The following is a 21,497-nucleotide window of genomic DNA, read 5'->3' as shown; positions in this document are numbered from 1 at the left end:
TTCAGCATTTTGTTTGCTTTTAATCACCTTCTACGATTTACTTGATAGTCCTGATTCTTTTGATTCTGTCATATCACTTGGTTCACTTTGCTACAGGGTGGCCCATGAAAAAGTGGCCCTTCTCCACCGAGATGACTGCATTACATGGTGAAGAGAAAAATGATCAAACTTGGTACTCACATTTACAGAAGATGCTGACAGTGATCTCCTTGTAGGTCAATACCTCTCTGTGCCTATTTCAGCATGTTCATATACACTCTTTGCAACATAATGCGATCGATTCTTTGCATCACATTTTCAATGTTCAACTTCTGTTCATTTACATACACGCGTGTATCATACACGCAGCCTTTTAAATGACCTCACAAGAAATAATTAAGTCAGGTGATCATGGTATCCATAAACCCTTGCTAATAATCTTTTTGTCAGGGAAATGTTCCCAAATAGTAGCCATAGATATGTGGGAAGCATGACAAGTCACACCATCTTGGTGGAAGTAACAATGGTCACGTTCGTACAAAAGAAGTGGTTTCCAGGGGTCAGACAGCAAGAAAACAAGGCAGGCAACACAACCGCACCCACCTATCTGCCGGCCAACAAGATGGGAGTCATCTCAGTGGAAGCGGGCCACTTTTTTATGGGCCTCTCTGTATAATAAACACATGACCACAGGTCATTTCACCTAACTTACCTCTACATAAATATTTTTGATTTTACAGAACAAGATTGTTCATAAACTTTTTATTAGGACCATGACCAAGTTTTATTCCCTACTACTTCACAAATAATCGCATAACAGACAATGATAGATAGATAGATAGATAGATAGATAGATAGATAGATTCTGCAGATCTTAAATATGGAAGCCACTGCTTTACAAACATTTTGTACCTTGTTAGTAATCAGTAGACTTTTATGTTGATCATTGATTGAATTTTATAGAACAGTAGATCGGAGATTACCCTCTTTGTGCATGCTATGCTGTCAGCACTGAAAGTTCCATCATGGGGCTTTGTTTTATTGGCAGTAGGAATTGTAAAGCAACACATATCACAGGTAGGGTATGAATCCAGCTGGTATGTCATACCAAGAAGTGTTCAATTGAAGATGTATTAATAATAAATCATTGACCTCCTAGGCCTAGTGGCATAATTCTACTGCCATGATTCCGGTTTTCAGAGAGGCTTTTTGGAAATTTAGGATTTTCAGGGGTCTCTATGGGAGTTAGAGGTGACCCAGAAGTGCTTCTGGCACTAACCATCACCTAATCAGACAGCAGAGCTCTGAGTCGGGATGGGAGAAGAGGCAAGGGCTCATCTGTGGAGGAGAAAGAAGAGGACAGCACACTTTGGAAGAGAAAGGCTGGGAGGTAGAAAGGAAGGAGAGCTACAGTTAGCAAGATAGCCTTGGAAGTGCACTGCACCAATGGCTCTCAGCCAGTGGAAATCAACGAGGGAAGCCCGAGTTTGGTGCCAGCCAAATATATTAACCTAATGTCAGCTGTACATTAGCTGGAGGACATGCTCCAGCCTGCACAGTCTTTCTTACAGGTGCTGGGTCTGTTGAGGCAGACAATCGAGTGGCTGGAGAGGATGGCTGAGGCGCCCCTGAAGGAAGCGCAAGAGTAGATGAGGCAGCGTGATGCTGGACTCTCTGGCTGATGTTATGCGGTGTTACAGATGATTGTTTCCTGTCCCGTAAATAAAGAAGGAGATCTGAGCAAATTGCCACTTGATGCAAAACCTGAAGGAAGGCGAGTAGCTAGAGCTCTGACTGATCACGCAGGTGTGATGACTGATCGCGAAGTGGGGGCAGATACGGCAGAGGTGTGTGCAAGACGTTGGCTTGTAAGTGCTGGCAGCCAGAGAGCCCCTCCCCAAATGCCACCGGCGATCTCACACAAGTCCAAAGGGCAGGCAGTGCGGGCTTCCCATCCTGTTTTCATGCCTGCAGGGCACACGAGCAAGACCAGGTGCGACGCTGTTATGAATGTCTAAATCTGGGTCACAGCTGGAGGTGCTGTCTGTTTAGAATGGCAGTGGATTCTGGGAGATGGCATTGGGGCAGCACAGCCTCATTCTTGTCTTCTTGTCTTGTTGTAGGGAGGAGCCATGGACCCGACAGCACTGACTCCCCCATCCTGGAGAAAGATGGCCAAAGCGGGACAGGACACTTCGCTCCACAAGGCTCAGCTGAGGGAAGGGCAGTGTAACGTGCAGCCTCAGACTCCCACAGGGCTCCATGGGAGTTGGAGTTTGGTGCATGCTCTGTTGGGATCCACAGGTGCCACCAGGGGGTGCTGCAGCAGGATCTGCTGAACCCTTTTGGGCAGTTCTTCTGCCACACGCAGAAGTGCTGCCAGAAACTAGGTCATTAAGCACCTGGAGCACTTCTGGGTGTGTTATAAAAGATGCCATCAATAACTACTCAGGGAGCCAGACTCGGTAGGAGGAAGACAAAGCTTGACCAGAGGAATGGAGGAGAAAGAAAAGAAAGAGAGAGAGAAGGAAGAGTTGTGTATTGTGCTTGTAAGACTGTACTGGGACTAGTGGGAAACAGGGATGGCGCTTCCCACAAGGAAAAAGAAAAAAAATAAATCGTGTGTCCAACGCTTGTCTGTGTCGGGTTGAGGCGGCAGTGCCAGCGTGGTGCTCCACTATATATATATATATATATAAATGTTTTACAAATTTTAGACATGAATAACAAATAATATAAGATAAGGCTGGCTCATAAGATGGTGAAATGGTGTCCAAATTTACAGCGCACTTGTACATGTATAAACACCTGCACATTGACTGAGAATACTTAATCAAAATGCCTGAAAGAAAACAATGAAGCAACTTGCTAAGAATTTTTCAATTTTGCTTAATCAGGATACATTTCTTGGTCCGAGGTAGTGTACTTTTTTTGACCTCTAGACAACACAGCATAAGAATGAAACAACATGAAAAGTGCTTACAGCCAGTATCTTGATGTTTTTTGTAAGGCGGTCCTGCCAGGCAAAGCACAGGATGTGCGGCAGGTAAAGCGTGAAGTAGATGATTCCACTGCAAGCAGCTGCCAGGTTGGCTTTATTGAAAAATATACTCATTAGAAAGCATTGCATGATGGTTGCTACTGTGAATGTTAACAAGAAAAGGAACAGAAGGGCAGGATTACTGTAGTTCAGAACTCTTCCACCCTGAAGTACAAAAAGACAGAAAGAATAAAGATTATGTAAGCAGAAACGGTACAGCTTATATAATCAAGTATTATACAGTAATTCAGGAATACCATTTATGCCTGATTAAATGTTTCCATTTTGAGTGCCAATTCAGCTTTAGAAGTACACTGTAACTACAAATAAACCTTAATTATCTCCATGTATTTGTCCATCCATCAACTGAGCCATTTTCACAATAATTAAATTGAGCGTACCCTGTAAGTACTTATAAGGCAATTCTAGACTTGGATCTGTCGGATTTGAACATGTGCTGAGTATGCATTTTTTATGCACAAATTATCAAAACCTCAAAACCTTAATTCAAGTCATGGACTTGTGAGATCAGAGCCTATTAGAGAAGCTTTGAGATGAAATCAGAAAACAGTCATCACAGGACACACACCATCTCTCACACAGCGCCACTGTGGAATGGCCAAATTATAACGCCTGGATTGGTCTTGTAACACAGAGGAGCCATATAAGAAAGGGCAGTGCAGGCTGTTTGTTCTTTAAGAGGCCGTGTTCATCCTTTACATGTCTGATAACTTTGTGATGACCAGTGTGATTTCCTACACTGTGGTGTGCTGCACCAGTAACATCACCTCAAGAGACGCCCACTGAACCAACAAACTAATTAAAACGGCCGACACAGTTAAGCGATACACTTCTGACCATTTGGAGAGGAGAGAATTAAAATAAAACCAATGGCCATTATGAACAAAGCTGTGCATCCCCTCAATGACACACCATAACTGAACATGTTTACTAAGTAAATTATTCAGAGAAAGTGTGTCAAGAAATACTACTGCCTCCTTTATAACCTCTGGCAATATGCCTTGATTAAAAACCGCACTGCTGCTGTTTTCTTATCTTTCTTCTATCTCTTTATATTGTTCATTTGGAATCTTTCATACATTTGAGGGTCAGTTGTTGTTGTTGGTTGTTATAATGTTTCTATATTTCTTGAGCTTTTGTAAACTAAATTACTTATTGAGAAAATAGATCTATCTATCTATCTATCTATCTATCTATCTATCACTATTTACAGCCTGTCAATCACTCACTTACTATCTAAGAGAAACTTCATATCTTTGGAGAGTGGGATGAATCCCACTCAGATAAGGGAACAAGTACAGACTCCATAAAAGGCAAACATATCCTGCCTAATCCATGAGGCTACAGAGCCAAGCACTGCACCACCATACCACACTTGCACAAATTCATTACTAGAGAATCTTCCAAGTAGACAGTTACTGCACATGCACCCACCACACGTATTTAGTGACATTTCTCACTTCTTTGTTGGGCATGCAGATGGAAACATGGCTAGGATAATTGCTATACCACCACACCACTGACCATCCAGACGTGGCAGTGTTATTCTCCATGGAAGTAGTTTGGGTAATGCATTGTTAACACAAACTAATGTGGCAGACACAAAATTTGAAATTACTTGGTGTAATGTGTCATGTTGTGTAACCCAGAGTTCACCAAATAGCTGCCAGTATGATCATGTGTTTTTATAAAGACCTTAGTAAATTTTTGGTTATGATATAAATGTATATCAATAAAATATTTACTAGTATGCAGTTTGCATTGTGCTCTATGTATATACAGTGCCATCAGAAAGTATTCAGGCCCCTTTGTGCAAAATGTTGCAGCCTTTTAATAAAATCATTTAAATTAGTTTCTTACCTTCTCAAACCAAACCCAATACTCAGAATGACAACATGAAAAAAAGATTTTAGGAAGTCTTGCATATTAATTAAAAATAAAAAAAACCTGAAATATCACATTAGCAGACATTTTCAAACCCTTTGCTAGGACACTTGATATTCGGCTCTGGTGCGTCCTGTTCTATTGACCACAGTTGAGATGTTTCTACATCATGTGCGGTCACCTCATTTGATTTCGCATGATAAGGAAAGACGTACACACCATTAGAAAAATAAAATAATCACCATAGTGTTTATAACTCAAACCTGTAGGCAAATGCATTGAAGGGAGAGGATTTCAGACACTGTCACCTACTGGATTTGACACATTTCCACTCACTTATAACAAATACTGAAAATATCTCTGCCACATTATGACATTCCAAGTGTAAAGTGTGCAGCGGACAATATCCTCTCTTATGTCAATTTAAAAAAAACTCTCAAGGCACTGGAGACATTTCTTTTTTTAAATGTGAAGCCTGTGATTTGATCTGTACTAAGTCAGCAGGTTGTCCTCACCTTAATAAAGAGGAAGAAAACAAATGAGGTGTGAAACACCAACAGCCCATTCAGACAATATGCCTTCATTGAAGAGAATATAAAAAGCGGTCCTAACTCTGTTGAAAAAGCAAATATATAAAACAGAGCTTGTGGACAAGTATGGCATGATTTACACTTGTGCTACCTTGATGCATGAGGGCACTTCCACCATCGCCTATAGATGATGACCAATGTGAACAGCAATGTGCTGACTGGTGGTCACCATCCTGGCCAGTGCAAAGAGTGTGTAATGATGGAAACTAGATAGACCTCAATTGGCTGAAAGACACCCTTTTACTTTGTATGGAGACGGCAGGAGGTGAGTTTACATCTCAAGATGTGGAGCAGCTCAGCGTTGTCTTCAAATGAGGTAAAAATGGCAGTTTGTGATTTATGCCTGACATACAGGATTGATTTATGTGGACTCTGGCTTTAACAGTTACAATATATTTATATATTCACATTCGTATTGTCTTTTATAAACTAAGCCATGCAAGTTCATTTTTAGGGAGTGGTTCGGAAATTGATTACTTCACTTCTTCAAAAAGGGAAGCTTTAAAGATGAGAGGACGTAACATTCTGTTACCACAAGAGGGCATTATTGTATACGGAATGAATTGTACGAGTGCCTTTCTGAAAATGTGTGATTGTTAAAGTAAAAATATTTTAACCTTAATTGGAAAACTTAATTGGGCAAAAATAAATAAATAAATAAATCAAACCTTATGCAATTTTTTGTGAGTGCTGTCATAAAGCAATCAAGAATGTTACACAATAATTAATAATAAAGTGTTAACAGGCAATGGGCGGCATGGTGGTGCAGTGTTTAGCGCTGCTGCCTCACAGTTAGGAGACCCGGGTTCACTTCCCGGGTCCTCCCTGCGTGGAGTTTGCATGTTCTCCCCATATCTGCGTGGGTTTCCTCCCACAGTCCAAAGACATGCTGGTTAGGTGCACTGGCGATTCCTAAATTGTCCCTAGGGTGTGCTTGGTGTGTGTGTGTGTTTGTGTGTGTCCTGCGGAGGGTTGGCACCCTGCCTTGGTCCCTGCCTTGCGCCCTGTGTTGGCTGGGATTGGCTCCAGTAGACCCCCGTGACCCTGTGTTCAGATTCAACGGGTTGGAAAATGGATGGATGAATGTTAACAGGCAAAAAAAAAAAACTTAAAATAAGAGAAAATATTAAAAATGAGTTGGAAAATAATAAAACATTTTCAGACTCGCTTGATATAGTGAAGGGTCATGGGAGATGCCCAGAGTCGATTTCCTTACAGCGCTGATTACAAAGCAAGAACAGTTCTGGGTGGGATGTGCTGTAAGTACATTGTAAGACCAAGTCAATCGCACTCCCACAAATTCCAAATTTGAGTCACCAGGTAAACTTCAGGTGTGCATTTTCAAAATATGAGAGGAAAGCCAGAATATCATTAGAAAAATCTCATGATGACTCTGGAAAACATGCAAACTCAACAAGAAAGTCAACAGGACTTGAGATTCAAATGCAGGATGCTATAGTCAAGAGACAACTGCCAGTCCTGACCGCTAACAGAAATGCAGAAGCTGGTGCTCATAACTAAAGCATATAGAGAAGTCAGTTTTTGAAGACAGTAATTGTGTTATGTTCTACGAGAAGGTTCAACATTGAAGAACAAGGGGGATTAAAAAGGCCCTCAGTGTCAAAAAGGGAAGTATTTAAAACAGCCAGTAAGGTTAGTAGCATTGTGGTTAGTACTGCCACCCCATTGCTCCAGGAGTCTGCTTTCTTTCTCTCTCTTTGTGAGGAAGTTGCCCTCTGGCCACCCCTCCTCATGCCTTTGCCAGCTTTTCACACACTTTGGTTGTGATCCCAAAAAGAATTGTACTGGAGAGTGTGAATATTTCTGTGTCACTGAAATTTAAATGGCACAGTGTGAAGATACAAGTATGCAAGAGAATTAGAGTATCATACAGCTAAGGAAAACAACTGCTATGCTAAATGTACTCCAGTCTTTAAATATCCCTGTACAGTCTGAAGCCTTTGCACCAAATGCTTGTAAGAGAAAAAGTTCAAAAGGGTGAATGGTTCATTAGCGAGGAAATGAGAACCTCTCGCAATTCCACCATTGTTGATCACTCCAGCCCATAGGGATAAAGTTACGGAGAGCCAGTAATTCTTGTTTTTCACTTGTCTTACCATAATGACCAAGGTGAGCAGAGCGGTGCTAGTAGCCATCACAAGGAAGCTGTCAAGGAACCAAGTATACCAGATGACCCCATTGGTGACTCCCATGGCCTTTAGTGTTTCCTTCAGACGCAGTTCTTTCTCCAGAACAATGCTCTTCACTGTCATGGACACAGAGTATATCCAGGCTAAAACCATGAAAATTGGGAAGCAGCGGTTCAAAGTCAGCATGAAGCTGCAGTGTGAAACAGAGAAAAGGTAAAAGATAGCCGAAGAAGTGAAACATAAATCAACATACAATGACATGGCCACTAGAAGGCCTGGCTAGCTAGCATTTACTTGAAAATAATTTGCAACCTCTACGGCTTCACAGAGAGAGACTGTCCATGGGATTGTCCACTGCATAACTTCATTTGAAAAAAAAATACAAGATCTGTAGGAGAGATGTCAATGGTCTTCTTTACAGGCAGTGTGGCTTAGCAGTAACAGCCCTGTGTGACCATAAGCAAGTCACTTGATCTGCAACTGGAAAAGCAAAAGACATGTAACCAATTGCATCTCAAGTGTTGTATGTCACCTTGCATCAAGGTGTCAGCCAAATTAATTAATAGTAATATTTTTGATTGTCAGCTGAAACATTTAATTTCTCATAGTCATAACTTCTGCAGCTGTATAGATTTTAACAGCTTGGTTTGCCATCCTTTTCACATTAGCTGCGAGATTTTAGAGGCTTTGAAATCATCAGACCAACAGAGGCCTACAGTGTGTCCTTGACTTTAAATCAGTTCAACACCTACTTCTGACAAACAATGTGACCCTGAGCTTGGCCCCAAATGTAAAACAGAAAGAAATACATGTAATTAATTGCATGTCAGCTGTGCACATGAAATGATGCCAAAGCCGGATTAAGACCCCCACAGGCCTCAGTATGCCCCCCACTGCCACCTCACCCCACTACCGCCACTTATAACACCCATATCATAAACTATAAAATCACCTATGTCAATAATAAATCAGGTACAGGATTGAAGTAGGAAAGAAAATCCAAAATGTTACACCGCATCAGCTTCACTGTCCTGTTCTGTTCGTCATTATATTTTCATTATCATTGTACTAGGGGGCTTTGCCCCCTGCTCGCTTCGCTTGCCAACCCCAGTGTCTGCGCTACACGCTAGCCTCTTTGCGGTCCTGTCGCTCGCGCTTGGGGATGCAGTTGTACAATTTAAACAGATTTTTACTTTCATGGAAATTGTCACATGTGCATAATAGAACTATTTTCCATTACAACGAGTAATTAACCATATTAAAAAAGAGTAAAACATAATGATTTGAAAATAAATTATGTTTCATGTTGCTTTAGAGTTATTCGTTGCATAATACGATTTTGTTCTGTTTGGCTTTGAAATTAAAATGCAAATACTTTTTTAAATTTACACTTTTACTTTTACAATTTTTTTTAATAAAATCGCATTGAATTTTGATTCTGTGTTTGGACTTTCATTGTGACAACGCAATGTATAACTGCCCGTGATTGAATTTCGTTTCTTTCCCTCTATTAAATAAAATAACTTTTTTGAATGTTTGGCTCGGAGATTTGTTAATTGTCTTTGCAAAAGCTATTCTAACTGGAAACTGTTAACGTTTTAATACAAATGGCATATCGAGATCTCCTTTGTTGTGTAATGTTATCCCCTGAAGATGTACTACATTATCTTTCTTGGATACATCCTTCTTTCTACAGTAATTAGTGCAGTGGAAGACATTCTTCGGGGTATTGTAAGTTGATGTTTTCATCTTCCGCACGATCACCAACAACTGTTTCAGCATAGTCTATTGATACACACTTAACCAATTTGTCTTGTAACCGATTGTTATTTTTGTTTTACTTCATCGTTTCTCAGTGCTAGGATTGCCCGAGTACTCATTTTTTATGTTGATAACCCTTCATGATGAAATTCTTTAATAAGATTTGGACATAATACGTCATCTTTAATTGGGAACCTAAACTGAGGAAAACGTTAAAATTTCTAAGGGCTGAGAGAGCAGAAACTGTGTCTGTCAGAAGCATTCACATGAATGAGAGGTGAGATTACCGTGTGTTTTGTTGAAAATGGTCGAGAGGAGGGCTGGACTTGAAAAAATTCTCATGGCCAAAGTCTCATCTCGTGGGACTGGAAAAAAATCTTCCAAAAAGTCTTGTCACATGCTTTTTTATATAATAGAGAGATTATTATTATCATAGTAATGTTCATTATTGTATTTCAATGAATGATAGTCATTTTCCAATCTGTTTAGTCCCAAATGGGGGTTTGGGGGGGGGGTGCTGGAGCCTTTTCCAGCTAGCACAGGGTGCATGGCAGGAATAAACCCAAGATAAGGTGTCAGTCCATCACAGGGTGAACACACACTCACACTCACACACTAAACGATCAATTCTAATGTCGCCAATCCACCTAACACTGAATGTCTTTGGACTGTAGGAGGATACCAGAAAACCAGGGATGACCCAGGATACAAACCCTGGTCTCCTTACTATGAGGCAGCAGCACTAGCACTATGCCACTGTGACACCCTATTTCAATGAATGTAACACTCAAATTCCTGAGTGCAACATCACGTCTCTAGGAAGTCATCTTTCTTCAGAGAGTGCAGTTAATGAACATCAATGAAACATTTTTAAAAGGCTTATGCCACTTTGTGTCAAGAAGATCATATGTAGCTAAGCATTTTGGAGTCATATAGTTACACCAAATGAACTAAAAGACCAGAAAGGCGGATTCCTTTGTTTGGGTTTGGTACTTTCCAGTTCTTCTAATCTCCTGCAGTGGCCTCTTTGTCTACGGTTTTGTTGTTCACATACAGAATTGGACTGCTTTTTTATACTAAACCTGCTAGAAGTGATGACATCAGCCCTCTCCTGACTATCTGTAAGGACATTCTCGTTAGTCTCAACTGTAGTTTTTAAGTCTTGTTCAACAGGCTTATTCATATCTTTCAACAGCGTCTTTTGCTTCTCTCTTTTTAAAATTTTGTGTTCACTGCACCTCATTCTGTTCACTGAGTTTTCATTTGGAAAGACTTTCCACATGGACTATATCTTTATAGTGGCATGGTAACACATCAAATCTCATACAAGTGGCCTATTACACTATCAAACAATCAGGTCTCTTTTTTCTTTTCTTAAAAGCTTTATATTTAGGTCTGATTGGACAGACATTTATAATCAAGAGAAATCGAAGTGGATTATGGTGTGTGCCAGATACAGGATTGCTGTGAGTAACCGTACTGTTAGTTAAAATTTGGACTTTTCTTATCATTAAGCATTTTTTTCTCTTGCATATGTGAAGACCCCTTTGTGAAGAGGGTTGCAGGGTGTTTACACAAGTCATCCAGATCGTAGAACCAGCCACATGAAGGGTGCTAAATATATATAAAAAAAAAATGCCTATAATATTCATGGGTTAAATTTCTTGTGTGTGTGCCTTAGTGAGAACTATGAAAGGAATGATCTAAAATAAATATTGATTTGTTAACTTTGTGGTGGGCTGGCGCCCGTCCCAGGGTTTGTTTCCTGCCTTGTGTCCTGTGTTGGTTGGGATTGGCTCCAGCAGACCCCCGTGACCCTGTAGTTAGGATATAGCGGGTTGGATAATGGATGGATGGATGGATTTGTTAACTCGTAAGTGATGTTAAATATTACTTGCATTAACATTTTTTACAATGGGGTGGACTGTAGCCATGACTAGTATTGCAATTCCTTATCCGATCTGTCTAACCCAGTTCAGAGTCACGATGGACCAGAAACTGCAATAGGCAAGACTGGGCCCAAGACAGGAATGGATCCTAAGACCAGCACTGCCCTCTGCCTAAACAGTATAGTCTCTGACCATCTCCAGGTAGCAGACTCTCTAAATGTGTCCTGTAATCCCAAAACTAGTTATTATGAAAACAGAAAAGGCCATTGGGGAAGCAGCAGAACAAGCTGCAACTGTTATGTCTGTCTTGTTTTTCCACTTTCTGGGTTGGGAGACTCCGAGACTTATTTATAATCATCATAATAAATATGCAATATTAGAGAATGACTAATACTAGATAATGTCACAAGACGAGCCACAATAATAATTCAAAGGCTGTGGAGTTCAAGCTATGGGAAATCATTGAAGCACTTGGATTTATACAAATAGAGGTTTACAGGTAATTTGTCTGAAGTGTTCAAATTTAGAAGGAAAGGGAAGAGTGACCCACCTGGCAGCAAGAAGCTAGCCATGCCCAGTTCTAATTCAAAAATTTTGTTTTGGAGGCATTTTGCATGGAAACAAATAAGTCGTTTTAAGCTCTTAAAGTATGATATTGCCTTTTTTTAAAATAGAGTATGTTGTTGAACTGAATGTTTAATGTGTGCCTTAGTTTTTCCACCCAAAATACAGATTTTGCCAGGTGTGTGGTAAAATAGGCTAAATGAAAATATATAAAAAGTTTTACAAATTTGAAGTGAACATGCCAGCAGTTATGACACAGAAGGAAAGTGCCTCTTACAATAAAGGTTTGGGCATCCTGGTAGATTTAACTTAATAATAGGATGATGGGTTACCTGACACAGCTTGTGGAGTTCAAATGGAGAGGGGTTATCCTTAAGCAGTGTGAGGTCACATCTGCCATACTGCGTTCAGCTAAAGTCTTCTTATCATATTAGAGCTGGATCAACACTAAACAACGTCACACGATGAGCCCTGCGGTGGGCTGGCACCCTGCCCAGGGTTTGTTTCCTGCCTTGTGCCCTGTGTTGGTTGAGATTGGCTCCAGCAGACCCCTGTGACCCTGTAGTTAGGATATAGCGGGTTGGATAATGGATGGATGGATGGACAAGATGAGCCACTTTATTAACTCAAAGTCTGTGTAGTTTAAGCTTTGGGAAATGATTGAAGGACTTGAATTTGCAAAAATGAAGGTGAACATGTGATTTGACAGAAGTGTTTAAATTTATGAAGGGTGCTAGTTGTGGAAGGGGCCTACATTACTTTACGTGAGTTCTTTCACAAGAACATGAGCATACCGATAGAAGTCAGTTAGGGGTACATTTTGCAGAGATGAGAGGAAGTACTGCTTTACACATAAAATAATAAATAAATGGCATACGTTAAAAAACTGTTGGGGAATCAGCTGAAAACTTGCTCAGGGTAAATTTCGCACAAACATTAGGAAGTGTTTCTTTACATAGAGAACCATAGACCCTTGCAATAAGCTACCAAGTAGTGTGGTAGACAGTAAGACTTTAGGGACTTTCAAAACTTGACTTAATGTTATTTTGGAAGAATTAAGTGGATAGTAGCGGGAGATTTGTTGAGCAGAATGACCTGTTCTTGTCTAGATTGTTATAATGATCTAACAACACCCCTGGTTCATTCAAATATAGAACTGTTACCATATATACTCACGTACAGTATAAGTTGTGTCTTGAAACCCAAAAAATCGATCATAAAATCAGACCCTGACTTACATGCTCATTCAAAAATCCATCCATCCATTATCCAACCTGCTATATCCTAACTACAGGGTCACGGGGGTCTGCTGGAGCCAATCCCAGCCCACCGCAGGTCGCGCACACACACACCCACACTAGGGACAATTTAGGATCACCAATGCACCTAACCTGCATGGCTTTGGACTGTGGGAGGAAAGCAGAGCACCCGGTGGAAACCCACACAGACACTGGGAGAACATGCAAACTCCATGCAGGGAGGACCCGGGAAGCAAACCTGGGTCTCCTAACTGCGAGGCAGCAGTGCTACCCAATACGCCACTGTGCTGCCCCCATTCAAAAATGTGACACTCTCATTTTTTTTTTTTACATCTTCTTGCCCCCTCCAATCTCACATCAGTTTGTCAGACGCATCAAATTTTGTTGCAGCAGCACAGTTACCAATTTCTATTGCTACTTCAACGACATTTATTTTTAAACCAGCTTCATATTTTCTTCTGATCAAATGCTCCATCGTAGAAAAGGGGCGCTCTTATCGATAAAGGTGTAAGACAGACACAAAAAACACAAATCAGTGCAAACGTTGCTTTGGAATATTTCAGGTATTACCGTGTGGTCACATAAGCACAATACATAGAAAAACTACACTACACTACACTTGAAGGTAGTGCTTCGAGTGTGCTCCGTGGTTACTCTCCTAGGTGGCTGTTAGCATATCATAATCTCTTGGACTAATAGCGTGAGTTTTCCGCATTGACTTATATGATCGACATTATAAAATACCAGAAATTATATGGTAAAATCAAGTCCCGATTTATCCGCAAGTATATATGGTATTAATTTGGAAGTGTATGGTGAATAAGAATTGACAAATAATATTGATTAAATGGCCTCCTCTTATTATCTTATGGCTCTACAGTGCATTAGGCGTAAAGTGAGAAATCTCTTCTAATACTGTGCAAGTGTCTCTAAAGACACATCAGGAAGGAGGCAATAGAACAGTTTCTCAGCTTGTGGGTCACTGGATGTCCTAGATGGGTTTTTAGCTTCCCTTAAATAAAATAATAAATCAACCATTGCTTTATTGTTTTAGGGTGCTACTGATTCCATGTTTGCACCCAAAGAAACATGTTGCTTATGTATTCTGGGGAATTGAAACGACTGACATAAGTGCAAATATGAACAGATGACAACCTGTAATGCACTGCACGCTTCATTAAGACAGCCAACGAACATGGACGAGTCCTTCAGACGTCCATAGCACCATCTACTTTGAACTCTTCCAATTCTGCATCAGCCTTCCAAGGTTCATCCCAAAAACTGGAACCAAGCCGGTATGTTAAAAGAGGATACAACCCAGATTTTCAGAGGTGCAGATTTAGTGAACCATTGCAAACAATGGCTGCTGTGCGTTTTCTGCAGTGTGGTATTACCAAACGAAGCATGAAGCCTTCCGATATACATTTGGAAACAAAGCATGCGACTTTCAAAAGTACTGTAAATGAAAAATTGAAAATCTTTAGGCTTTGTTAAAAATCATTCTAGCGTGTTTCTATAATAAACAGAGACTCCGGGCATCATGTTGTTGCACATTGAATTTCCAAATATGAGAAAGTGCACACTGCAGAAAAGCTTGTCTTTGCTTGTGCAAAAATGTGCAATGAAATTCTAGACAAGTCTTCCTCAAGCAAACTAAAACATCTTCCTCTCTGCGCTCTCTTTACTTACCACAGATTTTGATAATCTTGTGAAAAATCAGACAAGCTCAGGGCACCCATTAACATGACAAATGGACACTACATTTGCTTCAGTATTAAACACCCATGTGTCGAGTTATTTTGGGATGAATATTGTGCATATTGCATCTATTATATGCACTATATTTAAATGTTGGATATGTATTTATTGTTATTTGATAAAATGTGCCATTCACGGGAAAATGTTGCCTAGTTTACATTAAAAGTTGTACGGGATCATAAATGAACAAAAATAGATAAAACTGGGACACAAGAGTGAAAGAGGTTGAGAACCATTGCTAAAGAATTCACCTGGAACTGGCCATTTGAGACCAGAATTGAGACCAGGGACTTAACAGGAATCATTAAATCACTAAATTAAATTAAACTAAACATAAAGTGGCTTAAAAAGTCTAAAGCCTACTTATCCTGGCTCATAGCCTATCATCTACTATAGAGAACATCAGGAACAACTTTTTGGATTTGCTTGCAATGATCCAGTTCACAAAATCTGCATTCTCTCAAAGCAACTTGATATGAAAAAGAAGCAAACGTCGAATAATGGAGCTGATCAGCACCCGAAGCGTGAAAAATATAATTTAAAGATTGTTGCTAAGAATCTGTCCTATCTGTCCTATCTTAAGAATCCACACAGGTAGCGCAGTGGTTGCAGTAAAGAGTTTGTGGTTTAGCATCCCAGGTATTCAAGTGTGGTAGTGCTTCGAGTAGTGAAAAAAGCTCTATATAAATGTGATGAATTATTATTATTATTATTATTATTATTATTACATCAAATCCTAAATGCCAATCAATAATCAAAAGTCAGAACCTCTTAATACAAACACTAAGTACAAATAATAACCACACAGATTTCTTTTGATCTTTCCACAAACTCGAATGACAAGGAAATGCATGGCGCTGATGTTTTATCCTGTCATGGTGAAGCTGAGCAGCAACATCATAGCAATTGCTTCTCAAAATGGTGGGGCAAGAAAACCAAAATGGCATAGGAAAAAGATGCAAAAAAGGAATAACTATCTCAAAATGACAAGCAAGAAAACAGTTGAATTTTGCAAACCCAAAAAATAACACATTTGTGTAACAAGAAGATCAAAATAGGTTCAGAATCACATGCAATGAACAATAGCAATGAATACCAATCATAACACAAGTTATCTTTCGAATATTTTGAAATTACTAGGCAATAGCAATTGCTTTAAATGAACACAGCTACAAATAATACGGTACAGTAAGTACTGTACCTATGTTGAAAATGTGAGAGTCTATTGTAGAGTAACAGATGTCAATGTAAAGCTGCTTCTTGAAAATAAGGCATATTCGATTTAACAATTTTCAAGAGGCACATCCAACAGAACATTTTTGTCCAGCTTACTCACAGGTCATCCACATAGCAAGGGTAGGGCATTTGCTGCACATACACTCCCAAGGTCACATCTTTATCAGTCTGGCTCCTGATAATGCCATGCTCAATCATGTCCTGCAGGTACGCAAACCCTCCCCAAATGTAGCGCAGGTCATCCATGGGATCAGCTCGTGGCCCAGGGTCCCAATATCTACAGAGGGAAAAGTTGCAAAAAATCACCACAACAGCAAAAATGTGACAGTCTGCTCTGCTACAAGCAAACAGAGCAAAGGACATGACTTGACATCCTTTATGTCATTGGAGTCCCATACTTTTATTTTTGTGACACTAGCTGATACTTTCACCACATCCTTTTAAATGGAAAATAACAAAGCATTATCTAAACAGGGGTCCCCATTTAAGATGCAGAAATTCAAGTAAGCCAAACTATTGTTTTTATGTCATACCTGATTAACTGCCCACTGTATATTATTCAAACCTTAATGAAAAAAGATTGATTTTTTTATATTTTCGCACAAAATGTCACTCTCCTTCGTCAACTATTAAATTTTGTCAAGAGGTAATTGATTGCCTGTCACACTCCGTCATTGTCATATCAGTTACACTACCTGACTTTTCTTACTTGCAGAATCCAACCATATTATCATTGATTTTTTTTTAGACCCCTTGCCTTGCCCTACCCCAGTATGCTTTTTTGATAACACCTAACAATATAAGGCCGGGCATGTTTTCTTTGTTTTAACAGCAGTTGGAAATTGCAGTTCCCTAAAACACCAAAAAAGACACTTTTTACCTTAACTTTCTTTGCACACACACCAGAGTAAAATTGCCCTGTTTATTCATTTAAAACGTTTTCTGTTTATATTGTTTATTCATTTAAAATATTTTCTGTGCTTTGTATATATTTCTGTATATGTTGGTCGGTTGGCACTGCTGCCTCACAGCTCCAATGTCCTTGGCTTGAATTCCAGCCTGACTGCTGTCTCTGTGGAGTTTACATTTTCTCCTTAATTTCTGTCTGGATTTTTTCCTCGATGGTTTTTCTCTCACATTCCAAAATGCAGTGGATTTACAAAGTATTCAGACCCATTCACTTTCTGCACACTTTATTGTGTTGTACATTTCAATTTTAAATGTGTAAATTTGCAATTTTGTCCATTAAGCTACACTCAATAACTTGTAATGAGGAAGAGAAAAAAAAGAAGTAAAAAATGATTAGAAATCAAAAAACTGAAATCTGACATTCATGTAAGTATTCAGACCTTTTGCTGTGGCACTCTAATTCTCTTTGAGATATTTCTAGAGTTTAATTAGAGTGGCAGACTGAATTCATGAGACATCTTTCAGAAAGAACACAGGCACCGCACAGGGATGCGTCCTCAGCCCCATCCTCTATACCCTGTCCACCCATGAATGTGTCACCTCCCACAAAGATAACATCATCCTAAAGTTTGCAGACGACACTGCAGTGATAGGACGCATCACTGGTGGGGATGAGGCGGTCTACAGGAGGGAGGGAGGTGGACAGTCTGGCGTCATGGTGTGAGGACAACAACCTCACCCTCAACACAGACAAGACGAAGGAGATGGACATGAGGAAGGAGATGAGACTTTACCAGCCACTGTTCATCCGAAGGCTTGAAGTGGAGAGGGTGAGCAGCATTAAATACCTAAGTGTTTACATCAATGAGGACCTCACTTGGACACTTAACACCACACAGCTGGTCAAGAGGGCTCAGCAGCAGCTGTACTTTCTGAGGAGGCTGTGGAAGTTTGGTATGTCGACTGAGATCCTCGGCAACTTTTACAGCTGCATTGTTGAGAGCATCTTGACCCGCTGCATCACAGTGTGGTACGGCAACACTACTGCTATCCGCAGCAAATGCCTGCAGAGAGTGGTAAAGACTGCTGAGAAGATCACCAGGACTCCACTGCCCTCTCTGCCGAGCATCTACAACTGCAGAGTCCGCAGGAGAACTGCCTCGATCCTCAGGGACTCCACCCAACCCCAACACAAACTGTTCACACTTCTACCCTCAGGCAGGAAGTATAGAAGTATGAAATGCAGGACTTCCAGGCTAAAGAACTCTTTCTTCCCCAAGGCCATTAGACTCCTAAATAACTGACTGGAGTTTATAACCATGGTCCATCTCATTCTATCTACCTCACACAACTGTATTTGACTTGTTCATCACACACCTACCTGCACATTACACTTTATACTTCTATTCTGTTTTATATATATATATATATATATAAAACTTATTATTTATATTTATCTTTATACATTGGTTTGTTAACCATTGGCATTTGGTGTGATCAGCAAAGAAAGAATTTTACTGTACAGGGAAAATTGTTTCCTTACTGTGCACATGACAATAAACTTTGAACTATGAAAGGCACACACCTGTGTATATAAGGTCCCACCGCATGACCAAGCCATGAAGTTTTTGTCTGCCCCATGGACTTAGTAGAATGTTACTAATTCCTTCCTGACCTTGCCTGCTGACCTTTTGACTGACCTTAGCAAGAGTCTTTATACTTAACTCCAGTCCTATAATGGAATAGTGGCACAGCATTGTGCCAAGGCTGTCTATTCTTGAAAGCAGGAAGTCAGACCCTTATAGGTTCTCTTGCTGCCCCATCACTGCCACTGGTTAGCACTAAGGAATCCCTCAATCTGACATTTCAGATTTCTCTCACTCTTTTGCTTAGAAGATATCCCCTACTTGGATCACCTTTGCTTGAACAGAGCATACTTCTGTTTTGTGCACTTACAAGCACGTAGATGAACTCTCCCTCTTCTTCGGTGGGTTTCCAGCTCTGCATTGCTATGAAGCCTCTGGCAAAGACTTCATCTGTCCTATGCTCTCCTCATGCATCTCCTGCTACCAGCCAAGTTTTGCCAGATAGGAAGTCACTTAAGCACATAAACTTTAAGTCTTACTTGCTTGCTTTCTGCTTTCAATTATTCTATTTATGGGAATGTATTTCATGATTGAATTTGATCCAACCCAATCAATCCATTTTTGCGAACTGTCTTCTAATACTCATAATATTGGAGAGCCAAAATCAAGCAAGGCAGCAATGGTTGCAATGTAAGGAACCTGACCTGGGTGGGGTATCAGGATTAACAATGGTCTGGTGTAGAGTCACCAACAGTGGTGGTGCTAGGTTATTATGCACCCTACTGTTTGGTAGCTAACCCGTGTGGCTGGTCCCCCAACCACCCATGATCTGTACCCTATGCCTGATTCTCCTTAATGGTGGTGCCGGCACTAGTCAACAATCACACTAAGAACAGATCTTTGGAGGCTAAACTAGAAACCCCAGATTGTGATGGGATTCGGATGAGATGTTCTGTAGTTGTATAGATGATGAATAGAGTCTAACAAAAGTGAAATAAAGAAGACAAGGTTTCATCCAAAGTGTGCACAAATTCAGACATAGAGTACAGGACATTGCATTTTTTTTAATCACACTTTTTATTTAGTAAGCAAAACTTTCTCAGTCTCTTATTGGTGTCATTGGGTGATGGAGTCACATTCCATTAGCAGGGATGGAGCACCTCCACACTTACTCACACAAGGCCAGTACAGAGACACCAATGGACCCTATGCATTTGGTATGTGGGAACAAAACCCCATGTAGATACAGGGAGGTCAGGCAAACTCCACATAGACAGTGACCATGTTCAATATTTAAACCCAAAACAACAGAGTTGCGTGGCAGCAGTATTACCCGCTGCACCACCATTCTTTCCTTCTTTTTCTAATGAAAAGAAATAACATTAACTTACTAAAGTAACAGAGGCACATAGCAGACACAATGCAGGGTTATACAAAATAAATGGTGGACACAGTAATAACCAATATAATAGAGTAAGGTAAGTAGCATAATTTTTTCCAAATATGCTTCATCTAATTCTGGGTTGTTGAAGGCTGGAGCTTTCCCTGCAGCATCAAGCTGAAGGCAGGAGCCAACCTTGGAAAGGTCATGAGTCCACTGCGGAGCACACTCATGGACGTCAGGCCAATTTAGAACTGCTAATTACAATTACGCAGACATGTCTGGGGTTCAGGAGGAAATTCAGAGATCCCAGAGAGAATCCACGATGAACTGTTGAGACCTCCCCACAGAAGGCAATTAGATGATGGATTAAAACTTTGGATATTTGAGGCAGCAGCACTGAATATTGTGCCAACTTGCTACCCATGGAAATAAAGCCTTAACGGAATAAGTTAAATTTAAAATTGCACAGGGTTACCAGTTCATTAACCTTCTGTACCAGTATAGTCCATTATGGCGTCAAACGGAGCCACAGCTTACCACAAACACAAGCACTGGATCAAACACCAGTCCATCACAAGGAACGCTCACACGGAGCCAATTTAAAGGTGCTGATAATATGTGTTACAAAAGTGAAGCACTCAGAGAAAACCCAAACAGAAAGAGCTCAGTAATAGATAGAGATTTGAGCCACATTGTTTATTTTAGTATAATACTCTGTATAGTAAGAAAGAATTGACAAGATTGTTATCCACTTGATTACACCCTAGTAAAATTTAAAAACATTAAAATTGAAAAAAATAAAGATCCTTGTTGTCCGTGTCTCTGCTTATCCAGGTTGATAGAGTAAAGGCAATATCAACCTACCTGTCTTTGATTTTATTCGTTCTCTCCACGGCATCAATGTCCATGCGGATTTTAAATTTCACATGTGGTGGCAATTTGTTGGTCCAAGGATACATGTCAAGAAAGACAATTCCCGCCCAAAATTTATTTTCCTCCAGCAAGTAGAGAGCTTGGTGAATTAACTGTCCCTCATCAGGAAGGCCTTCAAACTTGTTGAGGTTAAGACACTAGAGGTGACAAAAAGAAGGAGGAGGCGGTTATGAATGTGAGTGATGAAGCCAGCTAATGTGTAGAAAGAAAATAAATAACTGTAGACTGTTATCATCAACGAAAGCACACAATTTTGCTTTCCTTTACATAGCAAATGTTTTCATTCAGTTTTGACTTTTTCTTCTTTTTTCGGCTGCTCCCGTTAGTGGTCACCACAGCAGATCATTTTCTTCCATATCTTTCTGTCCTCTGCATCTTGTTCTGTTACACCCATCACCTGCATGTCCTCTCTCACCACATCCATAAGCCTCCTCTTAGGCCTTCCTCTTGCCTGGCAGCTCTGTCTTTAACATCCTTCTCCCAATATACCCAGCACCTCTCCTCTGCACATGTCCAAACCAACGCAATCTCACCTCTCTGACTTTGTCTCCCAA

The 21,497-nt window shown here is 40.3% G+C and overlaps 1 protein-coding gene across 1 annotated transcript in view; it reads right to left on the bottom strand.

Annotated features, from left to right (window-relative positions):
- The window catches only part of abca4b (ATP-binding cassette, sub-family A (ABC1), member 4b), a 327,352-nt gene that overhangs the window by 162,344 nt on the left and 143,511 nt on the right, over positions 1 to 21,497 (bottom strand). Inside the window, exons 13-16 of the mRNA XM_039735801.1 lie at positions 20,875 to 21,080; positions 16,232 to 16,408; positions 7,632 to 7,854; positions 2,963 to 3,184 (exon numbers count right to left, since the gene is read on the bottom strand). Of these exons, the coding sequence (XP_039591735.1) occupies positions 2,963 to 3,184; positions 7,632 to 7,854; positions 16,232 to 16,408; positions 20,875 to 21,080 (828 nt within the window). The remainder of the gene's footprint in view (positions 1 to 2,962; positions 3,185 to 7,631; positions 7,855 to 16,231; positions 16,409 to 20,874; positions 21,081 to 21,497) is intronic.

Source organism: Polypterus senegalus, chromosome 14 (genome assembly GCF_016835505.1).
Source record: "Polypterus senegalus isolate Bchr_013 chromosome 14, ASM1683550v1, whole genome shotgun sequence".
Taxonomy (NCBI): Eukaryota; Metazoa; Chordata; class Cladistia; order Polypteriformes; family Polypteridae; genus Polypterus; species Polypterus senegalus.
Note: the sequence above shows the minus strand (reverse complement) of the source record. Positions and strands in the feature narration are given on the sequence as shown.